The 20,680-nt window shown below is 43.9% G+C and overlaps 1 protein-coding gene and 1 long non-coding RNA gene across 3 annotated transcripts; both read right to left on the bottom strand.

Annotated features, from left to right (window-relative positions):
- Window positions 1-609: 609 nt before the first annotated feature.
- Window positions 610-5,492, bottom strand: LOC116870477. Of its 2 annotated transcripts, none has more exons than XR_004383229.1 (3): window positions 4,963-5,492; window positions 2,647-2,910; window positions 610-1,317 (listed from the first exon to the last, which is right to left on the bottom strand). It is a non-coding gene; the product is annotated as an uncharacterized LOC116870477 (long non-coding RNA). The 2 variants fall into 2 exon arrangements; XR_004383228.1 differs by lacking the exon at window positions 4,963-5,492 and adding an exon at window positions 3,387-3,422.
- A 2,129-nt stretch (window positions 5,493-7,621) lies between these two features.
- TREM1 (triggering receptor expressed on myeloid cells 1) lies at window positions 7,622-17,526 on the bottom strand. The gene is made up of 4 exons (XM_032862228.1): window positions 17,405-17,526; window positions 12,890-13,246; window positions 11,311-11,515; window positions 7,622-8,025 (listed from the first exon to the last, which is right to left on the bottom strand). The coding sequence occupies exons 1-4, from the start codon at window positions 17,451-17,453 to the stop codon at window positions 7,920-7,922; spliced, it is 717 nt and encodes a 238-aa protein (XP_032718119.1). The 5' UTR covers window positions 17,454-17,526; the 3' UTR covers window positions 7,622-7,919.
- Window positions 17,527-20,680: the final 3,154 nt, after the last annotated feature.

Genomic DNA, 20,680 nt, shown 5'->3' with positions numbered 1-20,680 from the left:
CTAAGACTTCTGAGCGCAGAAGTGAGGAAAGACGGGAACAGGCTCTGGGGAACCCCTGGGAGCTGGTTCCTCTAAACCCACATCTGCATGCACCACCTTGTGTCCCCTCATTCCTTTCCACCCAAGCCTGTCCCTGGCCTCCACTCACCTGAGCCCCAGGCTTTATGGAGAGAGATAAACGAGACCAAGAACCCACAAGGCCCTTGCTCAGGATGGATCCACATATCAGAACAATCACCAACCGCAGCGGGCCTGTGGGAAGAGCAATCACTGGAGTGCTAGGTTTGACCCTCACCCCCAGAATCCAAAAGGGTGGATATCTGCTGGATGTTCTTCTCTGAAGCTCAGCCTGATCCTGGCTATGAGAGCAGCCAAGCAGGGCTTTGCACCCTTTGAAGAAGGGCCTCTACTTTTCCCAGGATCCTTAACCTTGGCACTCATCCCAGAGGAATCTATCTGGTCTCCTGCCCCTAATACCTCCTTTCTCCAAACCTCCTGCACAGTTGCTGGGTGACTGAACCAAGACCCTCACTCTTCCCCTCAGGGGGTCTAAGGAAAGCCCTTTGTAGCCCATTGCCTACAGGACAAAGTGCGCATGACCGCGTGGCCTTCCAGTGTCTCCACAATCTGAATGTATGGTCGTGCATTATCCTTACCCTCTCCTTGACACTCAGCCCAGCTATCCACCACTGTAGCTGGCCCACTCTGTGCATGCGTTCCCACCACTTGCTCCTGGCATGGAATGCCATCCCCCTTTGTACATTTCAACATTTCTCCCCTTCCAGGTAGTGTTCTCCGACACACACCCATGACTCTCACTCCCCAACAGTTCTGGGTAGGGATGGACTTCGGTTGAGCCCATTCCTTCAACTCTGAGGAAGAGGCTGCTGATACTCAGATTCCATTTTCCTAAATTTCCATTTCCATTTTCTATCCCATTTTCTAAGCAGTGCCTCATTGTCAGGGGTATGATATGCCTGCATGTTCCCAGCTCCTTTCCTCTGTGGCTGGTGGATGGGACTTTTGCTGCCTTGAAGTAGTAACACTCAACCCTTGCACTGGGGCTTCAGGATAGAAACAAAAGCGAAGGTCATTCTGCCTGCTAGGATTCAGCACTCCCTTGGCCCACCTGGAGCAGAAGAAAGTCTTCCATGTGGTCGGCCTGGCTCCCTGGAGTTCATAGGTGGGCCCTGAGCTCAGGGCCTCAGCTAAGCCCTTACTCACTTTTCTTTGGCCTTCATGGAACAACCCTTGTCCGGACACAACTCACATTGGATCCAGATTGCCTTGGTTGGTTCTTTTGGCCAGTGCCATTTTCTGGAAGAGATAAAAAGCCCTTCTGAGCCTTGACTGACACAGGCTACTACTGGATGCCCAGGAAATGCTTGCTGAAGATGTCTCAGCATCCCTGAGCTTGCCAGCCTGTCTGCACAACCCGGCTGACCTACTATGAACCAGAAAGCGACCTCTTTCTTCTTCTACATGTTGAGCAGCCCTCTCCCAAAATCCTTACCAGGGACTATACTCTGTTTGAGAAACATTCAAAGGTCATGAAAGGTCAAAGGTAGAAGGCGTATTCAATACCATCCAGTCCAATCCCCCAAGGAACAAGGTGACAGGGAGTGCCCAAGGTCACTCAGCCGACAAAACAAGCACTGGAACCTATGTTTCCTGACTCCATTCTTATATATCTCTGTGATATCCAGCTGGCCTCAGCCTCTGGAGTCTCGTCCAGTGAGCCTGGTCTAATCTTTTAGCTCTTAGCACCCATGTCCTCCCAGCCCATTGCAGTCAAGTGAACCACTCACCTGCCACAAAGGTCCTTCTGCTCTTGCCTCCAACCTGACCTGGAGCTTGCCCGTGAGGCAGGGAACCTCCCTCCTGCCCGCCTCCCCTCCCCCACCCTGCCCCAGCCCATCTTCTATACTCCGAAATTCTCATTTCAGGCCTTCCTTCCTACTGTGGGTTGGGTGGACAACATCCATCACCTCCATGTATCTCCCCCACCCCCCAGTATATTAAGTTTCTTTCTGTGGTCAGCAACTGCCATACCCTTCTCCACCTGGATCACTGAAGAAAAAGTCAAGAAGGATAAAGAAGAAATCCCCCCAATGCCCTGAGGGAACGTCCATTTATCTCTGGGGAGGCCAAGGCCGTCCCAGAAAGAAACCTCTGCTCGTTTGTTTTAACCTAACTAAAAATCAGTCTGATGGAGTTTAGTACAAACCCAGGCATTACTGCAGGTACCCTTTCCAGAAGATTATGTTTTGTCTCGCCTGTGAGACTAATACTTCCTTCGGGCAGGAGCAATCTGTACTAGACTCAGTTTCTTTATCCATATTAGCCTAGAGTTTTCCCCCAATTACCAGAGAAAGGGAGTATGAAGCTGCTATCAGCTTTCTCCAACTCACAAAATGTGAGTGTGGAAGACCCAGGTGCACTGATTTTGGGTCTGGAGCTTTTCCCATTACTCTGCACCATCTCTCCAAAGCAGGCCTCCCAGCAGATGGGTCCCCAACCTGTGGTTGAGGTCATCCTCCACAAAACCCCTTCCCTGTCCTGTCCTGCTTCTCACCTTTGCATTCTATCAACCGAATCTGTTTGGACAGGACATGGGGGTTCTGAGGTAAGAGGTCCTTTACCCACTGGTACAGCCCCAAGTCCTTCCACCAGAGCGCTGTCACTGTGACCTTGCATACAGCTTCCCTGGGACAATGCTTCAAGAGGTATCTTCCAGCCTGGGCGCAGTTTAGGTCTTTTCTCCTAGTGTTCATGTGCACCAGTGTCTCCGGGGGACCCTGGCTCCTCTCCCGCTGCCAGGCCTTCAGACTGGAGGAGTAGAATACGATGTTCAGTTCTTTCTTCCCAAGAGGCACTTTTGTCTCTCCCCTTCACCTACAGCTTGGAATCCTGGAATGAGAAGTCGAAGAGCTTCACTGAGTAAGTGTTTCTTCCACCATCCCTACATCTGCAGACCCCAGTGCAGATACAAGGTCATAGATCAAACGTATTAGGAGCTCCAAATAACATTTATGAGTAATTTGGGATTTCTTATTTTTTAATTATTATTTTTTATTATGTTCAGTTAGCCACTGTATAGTAAACAATTAGTCTTTGATGCGGTGTTCAATGATTCACTAGTTAGGTATAATACTCAGTGCTCATGATAACACCTGTCCTCCTTAGTACTCATCAGCCTGTTACCTCTTCCCCTCTGAAACCCCCAGATTGTTTCCCAGGGATCCATAGTTTCTTATGGTTCTTCTCCCTCTGATTTCTCCCCCCCTTCAGATTTCCCTCCCGTCCCTTGCAGTCCTCTGTGCTATTTCTTATGTTCCACATATGAATGAAACCATAAGATAATTGTCTTTCTCTGTTTCACTTACTTAACTTAACATAATCCCGAGTTCCATCCATGTTGATGCAAAGGGTGGATATTCATCTTTTCTGATGGCTGAATAATATTCCATTGTGTATATGGACCACATCTTCTTTACCCATTCTGTTGAAGGGCATCTCAGCTCCTTCCACAGTTTGGCTCTTGTGGACATTGCTGCTATGATCATTGGGGTGCATGTGGCCCTTCTTTTCACTACATCTGTATCCTTGGGGTAAATACCTAGTAGTGCAATTGCTGGGTCATAGGTAGCTCTATTTTTAACTTCTTGAGGAATCTCCACACTGTTTTCCACAGTGGCTGTATCAACTTGCATTCCCACCAACAGTGCAAGAGGGTTCCCCTTTCTCCACATTCTCGCCATCATTTGTTGGTTCCTGTTTTGTAGGATTTCTGTAAATTATTTTGAAATGATTCAGCAATTTTATAAATAAATATATATAAAAATATGTAATATACAATAATATATACTTAAATCAGCAATGTACATATATATGGAGCAAATAGGGCAAAATATCAATTATGGTTGGATTCTGAATCTAGGTAATAAGTTTATGGTGGCTATTCTTTCTATATTTTGTAGACGGGAAAATTTTAATAAAATGATAAAAAAAAAAAGTAAAGAAGAACTGAACTTGTTTTACAACCCACATTCTTTTCTACTCGTGCTTCCCCAGACAGGTCCCTTGCTTTCCAGTACATGGTACTTCATATTAGCCCCTGCCATCCCCCAGCTGAATGCTCTCCCCACTCCTCTCTGCCCACATCTGTCCCTTCTGGTCCCAGAGTAGAATCTACCTGAACAATTCCACCTGCACTAATCTCTTTCATCTTTCAATCCTCAATACCACTAATCACCCTGCATCTGCTTGCACCACCACCACCATCATCATCCACCAAACTTTTATTAAGCCACTTACTATGCCCTAAATACTGAACCTAAGAATTTTACATCAGTCTGCTACTTAACTCTTAGGACAACCCCTATGTACAAATAAATATGGAATAGGTGCTATTTGTAAATGTGGACACTGAGGCTCAGAGAGGTAGGAGGACTTCCTAAGGTCACAAATGTAGAAGTAGCATATCTGAATTTGGGATTTGAAACTTGTTCTGTCTGATTCCAGAATCTTCCCCCTCTTTTCCACATGGCCTCTCTGGCATTGCTAGAGGGACTTCCACTGTATTTTTGTCTTCATGCCGCATCTTTCCCCCTTTTTAATTTACCTTTCTTTTATATTCATGCCTCCTCTACCTCAGTGCCTAATTCTTTTAAGGAGAGACTTTGTCTTACAATTTACATCTTCCAGGAATCAGCATAGTGATGAGAGGCTGTTTGGATGACTTCACATAATTTCTCAACTTTACAGTGCACTAGAGGAACCTCCATATTCTGTTTCATCACCCAGTTCCTACTGGGACAGGTGTATCCATTACTTTCATGTCTCTTTCCTGTGTCTAGCACACACCCTGATCCCATCCAGTCCCTTCTAAAGAAGGGAGAGAAACCCCTCTTCACAGGTACCCCTTCAGCCATCTGCATTCCTCCCCCTGCATCTCCTTACCTAAGGCCCAGAAAAGCAGCAACAGCAGCCATGGCCACCCCCATAGCCCTGTCCCCTCCATCCTAACCCGATCCCAGGATCCACTGGGTCCTGGGCATCCCAGGGTTCTTCCAGATGCTGGAGGATGCTGCCCCCACAGGACTGTTTTCCATGTACCCTGAGAGGCTTGACTATTACTTTGCAATTAAGAAGGGAAGTGTGAAGAGGGAGCAACTCAGGAAAATGCAGAAGAGAAAAGAGTGATCACTGCCCTTGTGACATCTTCCTTCCTGCTTCCCTTACGTCACAACCCCATTGGTCAACACTGGAGAGCTCCCCATTCTCCACCATAGTGAGTTTGGACCCACCCATCTGATGTCCCACCTCTGCTCCACTCATTTCCTCAGGTCACCAGGACTTTCCCATCCTTGACCACTGACCACTACATCCTGCAACCCCTCTGCCATTCCCCCATCTGGAATGACACTGTGCATCCAAATTTGTCCTGTCCTTCAAGATAGACCTCAAACTTTGCTGATGACTTGCCTTCTTTACTCTTGCTTTATTTTACTGTGGTTCTCAAGTATGGGCACGTGGTTAAATCACTCAGGAAGTTGGCAAGCATTTACATGCCTGAGTTGCACCCCCAGAGATTCTGATTTGGTAGGTCTAGGAAAGCTCAGCAATCTGCATTTTAACTACCAGCCCAGGGGATTCTGAGGCAAGTGGTCCAAAGAGGGTATACCTATAAAATGTGGTTCCTCAGGTACTCATCCTAGAGGCAAGGTGTGTAGTTCCCTGAACTCCAGCCTTGGCAGAGGATGGAGACCACAAACATGATGGTACTAGGAGTAACTATGACAGACCAGATATATTTATCACCTTTTGGCTCTCCAGCACCCAATACCTTCTATACCTGGGGGACATGCCTCAATGCACAAGTCTCACTAAGGTGCAGAGTGCTACTTCCTCTACTACTGAGTATGGAGGCAAACACATCTCCTGCATCTAAGTGCCAGGCATATGCCTTGACCTAAGCTTGGGCAAATGCAAGATTCTTCCTAGGATTCAGGATCCTAAAGGTGTGATGCAAGGTGTAAGGCCAGTTGGAGATGACGGATACATAAGAAATTTAAGCATTGAGAGTCCAGGAATAGCATGGTGCCAAGGATGTGGTGGCTTCAAGTGTCCAAGGGCAGTGGCACCAATGGCAACATCACTAGATTGTGTGATATTGTGAATTATAAGAAATATGTGTTTGGTCATTCAGATAATTAAAACATATCTCTCACATATATTTGGACTTCATCTGTAGTTGTGGATCACAGCTCCCCAAATCCATGAAATTTCCTGAGCTGTAAGAGGAGTGGGACCTTCTTCTGTCATATTTAGTCTCTTGTCCTCAGTTCCTAAAAGCACTTCAGAGCCATAAATGTGACATGAGTGTGTTGTTCCTAACAAGCCCCTTTCTACCACACCTAAGTTTATGTCTCTGAGGCGACTTTTGGAAATACCAGAAGGATGGGGGCTGTTGCCTGAGGAACCGATCTTGAAAACAGTGTTGGAAAGTTGGACCTCACCCCCTGATTTCTGGGGAGGAAAGAGGAGCTGGAGATTGAATCAGTCACCAATGACCAATGAATTCGTCAGTTATGCCTATATAATGAAGCTTCCATTAAAAGCTTCCATTTAAAAAAAAAAAAAAAAAAAAAAAAAGGACGGAGTTCAGAGTGTTTCCAGGCTGGGAAACCAGAATATTTCCATGTGCCACTGTGCTGGGCTCAAAACTCCATGGGGACAGAAACCCTGCTGTTCAGGACCTCACCTTATTTATTTATTCATATGGCTGTCTATTCATATCCTTTAATATTCTTTTATAAAATGCCAATAATCTGGTAAGTAAAATATTTCTGAGTTCTGCAAGTTGCTCTAACAAAATAATGGAACTCCAGTAGGGGATCACTGGGAACTCCTATAGTAGGTGGGTCAGAAGCACAAGTGCTCACCAATGGCGTCTAAAGATAGGGAGGGGGAGTCTTATGGAACTGAGCCCCCAATCTATGGAATCTGGTGAAGCTTTGGGTAGATAGTATTAGAATTGAGTTAAATTACAGAACACCTACCTGGTGTCCAAAAATTGCTTGTTGGTGTGGGAAAACCACCCCTTCCCAAAACACGGGCACATTCACGTGCATGAACACACACACCCACACACACATACACACACACACACACACACAGGAATTGGGTGCAGAATTCTAACCAGTGACCAGACCCCTTGACTCTCTTTTGCTATGACCTCAGCTGTGGCTTCAGCTGTGTGTTGCCTCCTGGTTTCACCAGTTAGATTATCTTTTTTTTTTTTTTTTGAGATTTATACAGTTATCTTAGAAAGAGAGAGAGAGCAGGGGGAGGAGCAGAAGGAGAGAGAGTGTCTTGTCTTCTCCTCATTCTGTGGTTTTCAAACCCCTTCTCTGGGAATGTAGGAGATGGCCACAGATGAAGAAAGAAACCCAAGCATCTGATTCTAGAGGAGAGGAAGATCCAGGGACAGGGAGAACAAGATGCTTCTTTAGTAAGAGCTCTATTCAGGTCAGGCCAAAACGTTATGGCCCAGGCCAAGCACAAGGGCAGCTTTGGTGGTGGTGCCCTCTGTACCTCACAACCACCACACAACAGCAACAGTGAAGAGCATTGGATTCTGTCTTTATTTAAGGCAAATCCCAAGCCACTGGTGGAATGGGCATGTTCGCAGCTGTGTCTTCTCTTCGGAGGGAGAAAACACACACACAAGGTTATTGGTGTAGTGAGGGGAGCTGGCAGGGCTGAGGAGAGACATGAGCCTTAGAAATAATCTGTGTTACAGAGTCAACTCATGTCATTGCTCCTCCTTGCCTTTTCCCTCACACCCCTCCTCTGGAACAACTGCCAGAGGGATATAACTGAAGGTCAGAGGTCATTCTCATGGTTTCACTGGCCTAGGGTCCAAATGACCTCTGCGTGACAGCAAGAAGGACAGTGAAGACCAAGCTCTTGCTCAGGAGTCCACACAGCACAATAATGATGATGTTGATCGTGGGAACCCTGGGGGAAAGAAGAGATGTCAGCTGCTGTTAGTGCTGGTGCGCCTCACACCTGAGTGTCTACAGAAGTCCTTCATGCCCCTTCTCTTATCTGCTTGGGCCCTTCTAGCTCTTTTCCCCATATTGACTAGCCCTGTGCCTTTAGTGTGTCTATTACCTAAAACTACTAACTGGAAATATATTTAGTAAAGTGCATGAAGCCCATATGCAGAGGAGGCATCTGAGAGAAAGGGCAGGCTGCCTGGGCTCCTCTTCCTCACCAGGATGGCAGCAAGGAAGCCTGGTTTCTAGTCCTCGCAACATGGCCTACTTCCTGGGAGAACCATCTCACCACTCTGGCCTCTTGTTTCCCCATCTATAAACAGAAGAATCCAATCCTTGCCCAAATCCTATCATGAATTTTTACAGATTTTCGTGTAATGATTCTAAAAGTCCCGAGAAAGCATCAGTGGATACCATAAGAAAGAGATACCCATGAGTGAGGAAATATGGCCGGTTTAGACTCAGCAATATGGAAACAGATTACAGCACAACTAATCTGCATGATAAGACACAGGGCAAGAAAAGAAACAGATGGCAGCAAAACAAAGAGAAGCATAGATTTTGACCTAATGTTATGTATGAATTTAACATCTAAGGAAATCTGGCAGACCAGGAGGTAGGCAAGGATTGTTTAGTAAATAATCTGGTGGTATCTGGATCGTAATATGAAGAAAAAGTCATCTTTTGTACAATTTATACCATTTAACAAAATACAGCCCCCCACCCCAAGATGGAATAAAGATTTAAGTAAAATGAAAAAAAAAAAAAAAAAACAAAAACAAACAAACCTAGAGTTGTAGCCAGGAAACAGAATTAAGCATATGAAAGAATAAAGCAAAGCAATAATTTAAAAATCAACACATTTGCCCATACAAAATTTAAAAGCAAATGTGCAAGGTCGCAGAGAGAGAAATGACAGAATGGCAATAGAAAGTGCCAGAGGTTCCTTTTACGATGAAGTCCCCACCCTTCCTCTGGCTTCTGGCACCTCCCTCCCTGTCTTCCATCTCCTCCACCACCTGGAACTAGGGTCCTGTTCAGCCCCTGACAGTTCCTAGCCATTTGTGGTTACAGTAGCACTCTCCGGAGCACGCATTCAGCCCACGGTCCCAAGGCCCCAGCTCCGCTGGGCTACCTTGACTTTCGGGTCTCCCCTGTCCTCCCAACCCTTTCACATTTTCATGGGCCGAGCTCCTGGAGTGTGTCCACTCTTGAAGGCCAGCAGGTACCCCTCTGGAGGCTGAGCACAAGCTGCCAGACCACCCCTACCACCCCAGTGCCTGGGAATTCATGTGCCCCTGGGCCGCCCCTAACAGGGGACTGGAAATTCAGGAGCATAAATACTCCAGCTCCCCAGCCTCTGATATGGACAAGTCCCATGGGTTCCCCAGAAGTCCCCTGCAGTTCCCCTCTCTGTGACTCAGCTTGGTGATGACACCCTTGCTAAGCTTCCTTCTCTCCTGGTCTCACTTCCTGGATGGATTTACCTGGGATCACTTTCTACATTTGTACAAGACTTTTCCCACTGCCTGCTTCTAGGGAACCCACCCTAACACAGCGTGATGGTGGCTTCCTCTGAAGTGCCCCCCCATCCCATCCCTCCCCAGATTGGAAGCTCACTTCTTTCATTGCGGAGGCAAATAATTCCCCATACAAAACATTTCTTTTTCAAACATCTCAGTGACTTCTGCTTCCCTGGCTGGATTCTGACTGATAGAATAGTTCATATTAGTTAATAAAAAAAAGTTAATAGGCCAGGGGCAGCCTCTAGTAGCAATGTGGGCCAAAGTAGGTACTCTCAATTTACGTCCTGGAAAAATCAAAGTAACTTGAAAAGAAAAATGTTGATTCTCACCAGATCATTTATTTAGTCCACAAAGATTTAATAAGCACCTACTATGTACCAGACACTGGGGTCAGCAAAACAACTATTTGGGGTGGGTGGGGTGGAGAAGTTCTGCCTCTACCCTCATGGAGCTCCTAGTCCACAGCAGGAGAGAAATGAAAGCACGTGATAATTCATGTCCAACTTAGCAGGAATATTTTCCAAGTACTAAATCCTTGTGGGCAAAAGATCCTTGCAGGGACGACTGCTTCTCTTCTGCATTATGGATCACAACACAAATTGTCTGCAACCTTTGAAGACCATTTGTCAATATGTATACAGAGCAATATAAATGTTCACATGCTCTTAAGGGAATTTCTTTTGAATGAATAATTTAAAAGAAAAAAGACATCTGTGAAAATGTTTATCTCAAAGTTATCAATACTACAAAAATTTAAAACGATCTCAGTGTCTAAAGACAAGCAAGTTAAGATGTAAGTCATGGCTTTTTCATTGCTAGAAAAGGGTGCCTTTGTTTGAATTGTAATCATGAAGTCTAGATAGCAACATCAAAGAACAGTTTTAAAATAGAAAAATAATGGCAATGTTTATAATTAGAATTACTGCTATATTAAATATGTATGAACATGAATAAAGACTAGAAAGAGAATGTGGAGATCAGACATGTTAGATTAATGGCAATATGGATACATATTTCTCTGTCAATTCAATATTTAATGATAAACACTTTCAGAGATAAATCAACATCTAATAATAAACTGTAAAGAAGGGTATGCATGCAAAGTTAATGGTTCTTCGCTTTGCCTGCGCATTAAGAAATCTCCTGAAGATCTCACCAACAATGCTGAGACCAACCCCATTTCCAGAAATCCTGATCTATTGGTCTACAGGAGGGCATATGCATCAGTATTAACACAAACCAAAGCAAAAGCAAGCACTCCAGGTAATCCTAACACAACAGCTGCCCAGAGCAGTTGGGCTAGATTATCACTTCCAGCTCTGCATTTTCTAGCCTCCCTGAAGATAAGGAAACAAGCCACAGAACCTTCATGACTCACCCAAAGTCACACAGCCAAACCATGTGGCTGGCATTAGAATCTAGGGTCCTTCACTCCACTCTACCATTAGGCTGGTGGGGTTGGCTGAGACCCAGTGGAATTCAGAAGAGACATTTTTCCCTCTCCTTACTCCTCTAGTAAGCAAGGAAACAGGGTGAACCAAGGAGATGGGCAGCCTCATCAACAGCCTCCTCCTCCTCTAGCACCACCCCCTTCCTCCCCAGGGAACTTTCACCAGACTTAGTAGACTCAAGTCGCTTCTGCCCTGCCCACTCCCCTATCCATAACTTCCCACATCTTAAGCTGATGGACTTGGAATCAAACCAGGAGGCCCAGAGACCTGAAACCATAGCTGGTAACATCCGTCACATTTGTGATGTTGACTCCAGAGCCGGGAGAGGAAATGTCAGCAGTTGATTTGGGTAGGAGTTGGGTCACAGTCCTGGGACTGGTAAGGAGTGTGCTCTGGGCCTTGGTGGTGGTAGGAGAAGAGGTGGAAATCTGAGCCAAGTTCTGCGTAGGATTCTTGTCTGAGACTAAAAAATCTGCAAGAAAGCACAATGGATAAATCGATGGATAAGTTGGTGGATGAATTGTTGGGAAGTGGATGAGTGGATAGATGGTTGGAAGGATGAATAGAAGGAAGGCAGGGAGGAAGGATGGTTAGATGGAAGGAAAGATGGGTGGATGGATGGATGGATGGATGGATGGATGGATAGGTAGCTGGGAAAATGAAACTGAGGAGGGAAATGAACATAGCCATTCATGAAGCAAGTTTTTCTTTTGCTAAGATTAAAAAATGAGTGTGAGGTCAGCCTAGGTCAGGGAAAGGAAAAAGGGAAGAAGGAAGGAAGGCAGAGAAGGGGAGAGAGAGAGAGGGAAGGAGGGAGGAAGATGGGTAAGGACAGAGAGGGGGGAAGGAGTGGGGGGAATAGAATTTTCAAGCGACTCCTGTCACTGGAAATGCATTTTCCTGCTATTCCTTACCATTCCATACGTCTCCACCTTCTTTAAGAATAATTCCCTTATTACTCTACCTTGGACTATTCTCTGCCTTGCCCTCACCTGAACCTGTAGTGTACTGCTTTTCAAATTATCTTTTATTGATATATTGCATATGAGCCTTGTCTTCCTTAGGTTTAGGATTCCCCAGTTATTAGAAACTTGAACCTTCCTTAATTTCTCCAGTTAACATCTACTGAGGAACCAGGCATTACATTAGCTGCTAGAGATACAGAGCTGAGAAAGGTACAGGCCCTTTTCTCAAGGTACTCACAGATGAGCATGGAAGGCAAATAAATAAGCAGGCCACTACTACCCAGTGAGACAGCATCATCTATGAGAGAGGACACAAAGTGAGCTCTGGAGCTTTGCTACCCAAAATGGGAACCATGGACCAGCCTCAGCAGTAGCATCACGTGCAAGCAGATCAGAAATGCTGAATCTAGGTCCCACCTTAGACCTCTTGTATCAGAGGTTGCTTTTGAAATAAGATCTCCAGGGGCTTTGTGCCCACAGTAAAGTCTGAGAAGCACTGCTTTGGAAACACACAGGAAGGTCATCAAATGTACCCTGGGAAGGCAATAGTGGATCACAGAGGCTTCCCAAAGAAATGACTTCCATTTGGAGACCTAAAGAATGAGACTAAATTGTCCAAGTCTACCACTCATCTTTCATACCGTAGGAAGTATCCCACTTCCTATAATAGCACCCCAAATTAAGCTCTGCTACTCGAAATGGTAGCTTCTTACTTGAGACCAAATGTCTCTCAAGGACCTCAAATGAGAGAAAAGGAGCTTCTGAGAGATGCCAGGCTTCTAGAAACCCTGAGCCACAGCCCTGCTCGTGCTACCACCACCACCCATACCCCCAGCTGGCCTGGCTTTCCCCATTCTCTTACCCACCTCCAGGTCACTCACCCTTGATCACAACCAAGCGGACAAGGGGGGACAGGATGTCAGGGTCCTTGGGAGGGTGGTAGATCACACACCGATACAGTCCTGAATCTTCCACTTGAAGATTGGTCATTTGGACATTTAGTATGGCCTCATCGGGGATGTCTTCTAGGAAGTACCTGCCCATCCGAACTTGACTGGGATTCCCTGAAACACTCTCTGTGAAAACCAGTGTCAGGGGCTCCCCTCTATCCATCAGCTTCTGCCAAGCTTTCTGGCTATTGGCGTACTTCTGGATGGAGAAAGGACATTGTACATTCAGGGTCTTTCCCACAGCTAAGACATACTGTTCTTCACGTGGTTCATTTGCAGCTTGGAGTTCTGTAAGCAGGGAATCAGAGTTAGACTCCATGAGGAATAGTTTTCTTCTCTTTGGAAAAAAGAGAGAAACAACCTCTTTTTCTTGTTCGACCACTCATTTTTCGACGAGATCCTCAAGGCTTTCAGAGAAAATGCAACCTTCCCTGCAAGCCAGCACTAGATTCCAAATCTTTTAACTGTGAGTAATTTTTCTTTTACTCCAAGAGCTAGACCTCATATGCTTTGTGCAAACTTTCATAAATGTATGTTCTTGAGAGGAAAAAAATCTCCTGATTGGAGGCAGAACATGGGACACGTGCCAACACCATGAGTGACAAGGGTATGATAGAAGGGAAGATTACAAACAAGGACATATAGGGTGATGAGTGGATGTGAAGACATGATAGTAGCAGACAGTGATTCCTCCAAACAGCTAGGGGAACTTCATCTAAGTAGGGGAAAGAGACCAATTCTGGTCTGTTCCAATGGAGCTTTGTAAATGGGAGGGACAAGTTGAGTGGAAGTAAGATCTAGATCTTATTTTTGGCTGGGCACAAAGCATTCCATAACTTATCCACAATGTCTACAGTATATCCTCTCAAACCTGAGTTACTTTCTTCTATGGAATACCAAATAATGGGCTGGACAGTAATGTTGGGTCAAACTGTGTGTCAGGCTACCACTACCGACAACTACTATTGCCATTGTTAATGGCACATTACTACTACTGCACAAACACACACACAATTTAATCCTTGGGCAGTAACTCTGGGAATGCCCATTGAAAAATGCCAACAGCTACCCCTTTAATGGAGCCCCTTGGCTATTACTACAGCCCACCTGTGGACTTCTGAGGATTTTGTAAAGGATACCAGGCCACTTCTTCTGGGACCAGACTGCAGTTTCTAAGGAAACATGGAAAACAAGCTTCTTGGAAAGTCCTCTGAATTCTGGTCAGGAATTCCCCTCAAGAAACAGGCAAGCCAAGACTGGGGGCTGTCTTAAGCCAAGTTTGGCTCACTCATTCATTCACTCATTCATCAATCAGTGGCTCAGAGCCTACTATGTGTCAGGCACTGTGCTGGGCTTCGAGGAAGAGGCACACCTCCTCTCTCTACCCTCTGTAACATTACCCTCTACCCTCTATAACATTAGTGTAAATATTATAGATAAATTATTTACCAACTCCCTGGGCAAGGTAGACACTACAGTCTGAATGTGTGTGTCCCCCCACCCCAAATTCATATGTTGAAATTGAAACCCTAAGGTGATGGTGTTAGGAGGTGAAGCCTTTGAGAGATGATTAGGTCATGACTGATCCCGCAAAAGAGATTAGTGCCCTTATGAAAGGGGATCCAGAGAGCTCCTTACCCCCATCCACCCTGGGAGGACATAGTGAGAAGTCCATAGTCCACAACCTGGAAGAGGGCATTCATCAAAACCCAATCAAACTCGCAGCATGATCTTGAACTTCTAGCCTCCAGAACTATGAAAAATTAGTACCTATTCCTTATAAGCCACCCAATCTGTGGTATTTTGTGATAGCAGCCCAAGTAGACAAAGAGAGTGGGAGTTACAGGAGGAGTCTGAAATTGTGCACAAACTTGCTTATCTCTTGTGAAAGGAGACAGAAAGCACTCAGCACTGAAGTGCTATGTGTGCACCATTTCTTGCACCACTGCAAGAAAGGAATTCCAAATACCTTTTATTGCTAAGTGTTTAAAAGTACTGGCACATGCAATCTTCCTAAATTTATCATTTAAGCTCCATAACTTCTAAGGTGGATACTGACATTATTCCTATTTCAGAGATAGGGAAATTGAGGCACAGAACGGTTATTAAATAATCCAGAGGTTATTAAGTGATTTGCCCAAAGTTCCACAGTAGAAAGTGGTAGAGTTAGGATTTAAGCCTGGATAGTCTGACCCCAAACTCAGCTCTAAACCCTGGAGCCATGTTGCCCAAGGCAGTTGTCTGGTTGGGGTGAGAGCAGGCCCAGCCCACACCTGAATAGGTACATAATGATTCTATTCCTTAGAGTACAGGAGCTAGAGGGAGTTTTTAGGTTACCCAAACCCACCCCCACAGGACACAATGAAATATATACTACTGGCTTTCTCGCACGCAAGTACACAAGCATCAACCGTCCATCTTCTCCCAGTTTTGCTTTGGAAAAACGTGAATACAACACAAATGAATGAGAACCAAGCTCCTAGATGCCCATCTGGGATATCACCCCAGCTCCAGCCAGACTCAAAGTGCTATGTGCTTGCAGGCTCTGCAAGCCAAGCATCTGTGACCTTACTCAAAGTAGTACATTCCTGGAAAGTCCCCTTTCTCTGTAATCTTCATGTCTTTCCAAGGCAAACCCTTCTTTTCACTTGTTACTTTCCCAATTTATTCATAAGGATTAGGAGGAGGAACAACCAAAGCCCCAAATGTTTCCATCTTTAGTCAAAGTGTGAGCTGTACACCAAAGGAAACAGTTAACAAAACCAAAAGACAACTGACAGAATGGGAGAAGATATTTGCAAATGACATAACAGATAAAAGGCTAGTATCCAAAATCCATAAAGAGCTTAGCAAACTCAGCACCCAAAGAACAAATAATGCAATCAAGAAATGGGCAGAGGACATGAGCAGACATTTCTGCAAAGAAGACATCCAGATGGCCAACAGACACATGAAGAAATGCTCCACATCACTCGGCATCAGAGAAATGCAAATCAAAACCACAATGAGATACCACCTCACACCAGTCAGAATGGCTAAAATTAACAAGTCAGGAAATGACAGATGCCGGCAAGGATGCGGAGAAAGGGGAACCCTCCTACACTGTTGGTGGGAATGCAAGCTGGTGCAACCACTCTGGAAAACAACATGGAGGTTCCTCAAAACGTTGAAAATAGAGCTACCCTATGACCCAGCAATTGCACTACTGGGTATTTACCCTAAAGATACAAATGTAGTGATCCGAAGGGGTATGTGTACCCGAATGTTCATAGCAGCAATGTCCACAAGAGCCAAACTATGGAAAGAACCTAGATGTCCATCAACAGATGAATGGATAAAGAAGAGGGTATATATATATATATATATGTATATATATATATATATACACACACACACACAATGGAATACTATGCAGCCATCAAAAGAAATGAAATCTTGCCATTTGCGATGACTGGATGGAACTAGAGGGTATTATGCTTAGTGAAATAAGTCAATTGGAGAAAGACAACTATCATATGACCTCCCTGATGTGAGGAAGTGGAGTTGCAATGTGGGGGGTTTGGGGGTAGGAAAAGAATAAATGAAACAAGATGAGATCGGGAGGGGGACAAACCATAAGAGACTCTTAAGCTCACAAAACAAACTGAGGGTTGCTGGGGGGAGGGAGGTTGGCAGAGGGTGGTGGGGTTAGGGACATTGGGGAGGGTATGTGCTATGGTGAGTGCTGTGAAGTGTGTAAACCTGGGGATTCACAGACATGTACCCCTGGGGATAAAAATACATTATATGTTTTTTAAAAATTAAAAAAAAAAATGTGAGCTGTACAACAAGAGAAGTGAGGGTGTGGTGACGGCACAAACCTGCCAAACCAGGGAGGGCAAAACCACCCTCCAACACCAGCAGACAATGGTGGCCAGCAGTTACAGCCCCCAGGAAAGTGGGCCCCAAGCCCCTTCTGTTCACTTTTGTTCTGCTATTCTTCAACAATAGCAGATTTTCTGGTCCACAGTAGGTCCCTGGGAAATATTGTTGAATGAATTATGCCTTTGGGGGTTAACAGACAGTCACATCAAAAGCACCATGATGGAATATAAGAAAACTAAACTTCAAACTCGAGCAAAATTATTTCGGATCTTGTCAAGTTTAGATTTACTCTAGCATCCCCCCCGCCCCGCCCAGAGTTGTGCTTATCTTTGCCGATATCAAAATGCACAGATAAACTGTTTCCATAATTCACCCATTTTATTTCTGTTCTCAGGCTCTATATATCTTCTGATGCTGTTAAGTTTGGATAGAAGAACCCAGTCTGGCAAATTTACTGGCTGGCTCTATGCTGGGTGGCCACATCCCCTGGAGCTTCCAAAGAGAAGGGAAGCTTTTCTCATGGTGGGATCCCCAAGGTTCTGGGCAGAGGCCTCACCTGCTCATGCCTCTTTCTCGCCTTACCTGAGATGAAGAGTATCCAGAGCAGATCCTGGAGCCTGGCCTTCCTCATCCTTCGTGTGCGCCAACCCCAACTGCCGCTGGTGTGCCTGGGACACTCTAACCTAGAGCCTCCAGAAACTTGCATAACCGGATATGAAGTCATTCCTGGGAGGGGCTGAGGCTGCTGCTCTGTTTTCGTCACTGATTGTTTTAGCTCCAGATGTCAAGACTGCACAGGAATCCAGAGACAGTGTTTGAGTGTCAGGCTTCTCTGAATTCTGGTTTCCTGGTCTCTGGGGATAATGACAATTACCTTTTCAGCCAATCTCACAAAATTTTAGTGAGAATAGTACTTTTGTGTGAGCAAACGTAAGGTATCACTATTGTCAGGGGATTAGTGGGCCACCTTGCTCTCCTGAGGCCAGCTCTCCATTCCCATCTAGTTCACTGTAGGTAAGAGTGCCAGGTACATGGAGGGATGGGTTGGGATAATGCCTCACTTTTAGGGTTACTATGAAGATGAAATGGGGTCCCTAAGGAAAGTGCTCAATACTGTACCCAACATACATGTTTTTTTTACATCCTGTCCCTATTCACCATCACCCTGATCCCCTCGGCTTTTTCTGACTTGAGGCCTGTCTCCTCTTCACCGGCATGGCCCTCACCTTGCACTTGGCCTCAGCTTTCTGTCACATATCTGGCCTCAGAGCTCACAGAAGTGTAGGAAGCCCCCAAATTATTTGAGAGGACATGGCCACCATTAAAAAGAATAGACTTAGAAACGGGATGATATAGAAGAGGATAGTGATGAAAGAAGGAAAAATTCAGCAGTTTCCATACCAAAAACAATACAAGGCAGATCTGACGATGTGAAAAATCAATAACAGAAAAGATTCCCTTCAGAAATGCTCCCAAATGTAAAATGAATATCGACATTTTGAAGAGCTCATAAATACATTACAAGGAATGTCCTAGATCCAGCAAATAATCTACAAATAAGAGATGTTCTTGAAGTATAACATGTAACAGTGAATCATAAATGAGGATAAAAATGTGTACTTAAGAAAATACTTTCAGTAAAGTATGACAACTGAAGAAAACCACATTGCATATTTTGAAGTTGCTAAGAGAAGAGATCCGAAAATTTCTCATCACACACACAAAAATTCTGTAACTGTGTAGGTGAGAGATGTTAACCAGACTTACTGTGGTGATAATTTTGCAATAATACAAATATTGAATTATTATGTTTTACACCTGAAGTTAATATAATGCTGTAGGTCAATTATAACTTAATTTTAAAAAGAAAAACACATTCTAGATCTGAAGAGAAATCTGTAATTGGAGGACAAAAGCTCAACAAGGGCAAGAAAATATTCATGAAGCGAGACCAGGAAGTTCCCAGGTGAAAAAATTTTTTTTCATTTAAATTCAATTATCCAATATATAGCACATCATTAGTTTCAGATGTAGTGTTCAGTAATTTACCAGCAGGTGAAAATTTTTTAATTTAAATAAAAATATTTCTTGCAAACTAGTGCAGCCACTCTGAAAAACAGTATGGAGTTACCTCAATAAGTTAAAAATACAACTATCCTACAATCCAGCAATTGCACTACGAGGTATTTACCCAAAGAATACAAAAATACTGATTCAAAGGAGTACATGCATCCTGGTGTTTATACCAGCATTGTCAACAATAGCTAAATTATGGAAAGAGCCCAAATGTCCACCAACTGATTGACTGATGAATAGATTAAGAGATGATAAGTATATGATAGATAGATAGATAGATAGATGATGGAATAATACTCAGCAATTTAAAAAAATGAAATCTTGCCATTTGCAGTGATGTGGATGGAACTAGAGCATATTATGCTAAGCAAAACAAGTCAGAGAAAGACAAATACCATACGATTCCACTCACATGTGGAATTTAAGAAACAAAATAAATGAACACAGAGGAAGAGAGAGAAAGAGATAGAGGCAAACCAGAAAACAGACTCTTAACTATCGGGAACAAACTGAGGGTTGCTGTGGGGAGGTGGTAGGAGATGGGGTAAATGGGTGATGGGCATTAAGAAGGGCACTTGTGATGAGCACTGGGTGTTGTATGTAAGTGATGAAACACAAAATTTTATACCCGAAACTAATATTACACTGTATATTAACTAACTGGAATTCAAATAAGAACTTGAAAAATTAATTAATTAATTAATTTTTAAAAGATTCCTACTGATAAACAAACAGGAAAAACCCACCTTGATTCCTTCAAAAGAATTGAAATAGGCAGGACTCACATTTTTTCTCTAAGCAACAAAGGCTAAGAGGCAGTAGAAAAATGTGTAAAGAACATTGTGACTAGAATTTTACACCCACACTGATCGCTATTCAAGTCTGAAAACAACTAAGAGGTTTGATTATATCTGCAAATTCAAAGAGAAATTCTAAAGTAAACTTTGACTTTTTAAGCTAAAACTGTGGAATGTAGCAATTTCTAAAATATACATGGTAGTAGATACCTTGAAATCATATTATTGTACTCAGCAGAGATGATTATAGTTAAGGTTTTACTAAAGTTCCTTCTGTGTTCTATAAATCCAGGCTTCAAACTGTGCTTGGATTGAAATCTGCCAGACCCACTATTTGTTTTACTCCTTCGTCCCACAAGAGGCAAAAGTAGACAGAGAAGTTTTGAAATTTTCTGACTCAGAGAGAAGCCAAAGTGATTTTTTATAGGGATGAGTCAGACTAGTACAGTTCATTTAACAAATTTTTTTTCTTACAACAAATTCCACACTTATATGAATAAGACAACACTTTCTAATTTTTTATGTCTTTGCATACTTCGTTTTGAGGGTCAATTTCCTGGAAGATTAAGAGAGAATTATTTTTTAGCTGTATTAATTTTTGCTTCTTGTACTTGGAGTTTCTGTCATTTTGTGTGTATACATTTTGGATCATTAAATCTGGATGGATTGATGTTTTTTATCATTATATTGTGTCTGTAGATATTTTCCTTCCTCTGAAGTCTACCTTAATCAGATATTAATATAGCCACTCCTGCTTTTTAAAAAGTTAATGTTGGGTCTGCCTGGATGCCTCAGTCATATGAGCGTCCTACTCTTAATTTCAGCTCAGGTCATGATCTCAGGGTGGTAAGATCAAGCCCCGGGTCCAGCTCTGCACTCAGTGGGAAGTTGGGTTGAGAATTCTCATCCTTCCTCTCCCTCTGCCCCTTCCCCCAGAAACGAATAAATAAATCTTTTTTAAAAAAACTTAACGTTGGAATGATAA

The sequence above is a fragment of the Lontra canadensis genome, unplaced genomic scaffold (genome assembly GCF_010015895.1).
Source record: "Lontra canadensis isolate GAN:19392208 unplaced genomic scaffold, GSC_riverotter_1.0 scaffold23, whole genome shotgun sequence".
Taxonomy (NCBI): domain Eukaryota; kingdom Metazoa; phylum Chordata; class Mammalia; order Carnivora; family Mustelidae; genus Lontra; species Lontra canadensis.
Note: the sequence above shows the minus strand (reverse complement) of the source record. Positions and strands in the feature narration are given on the sequence as shown.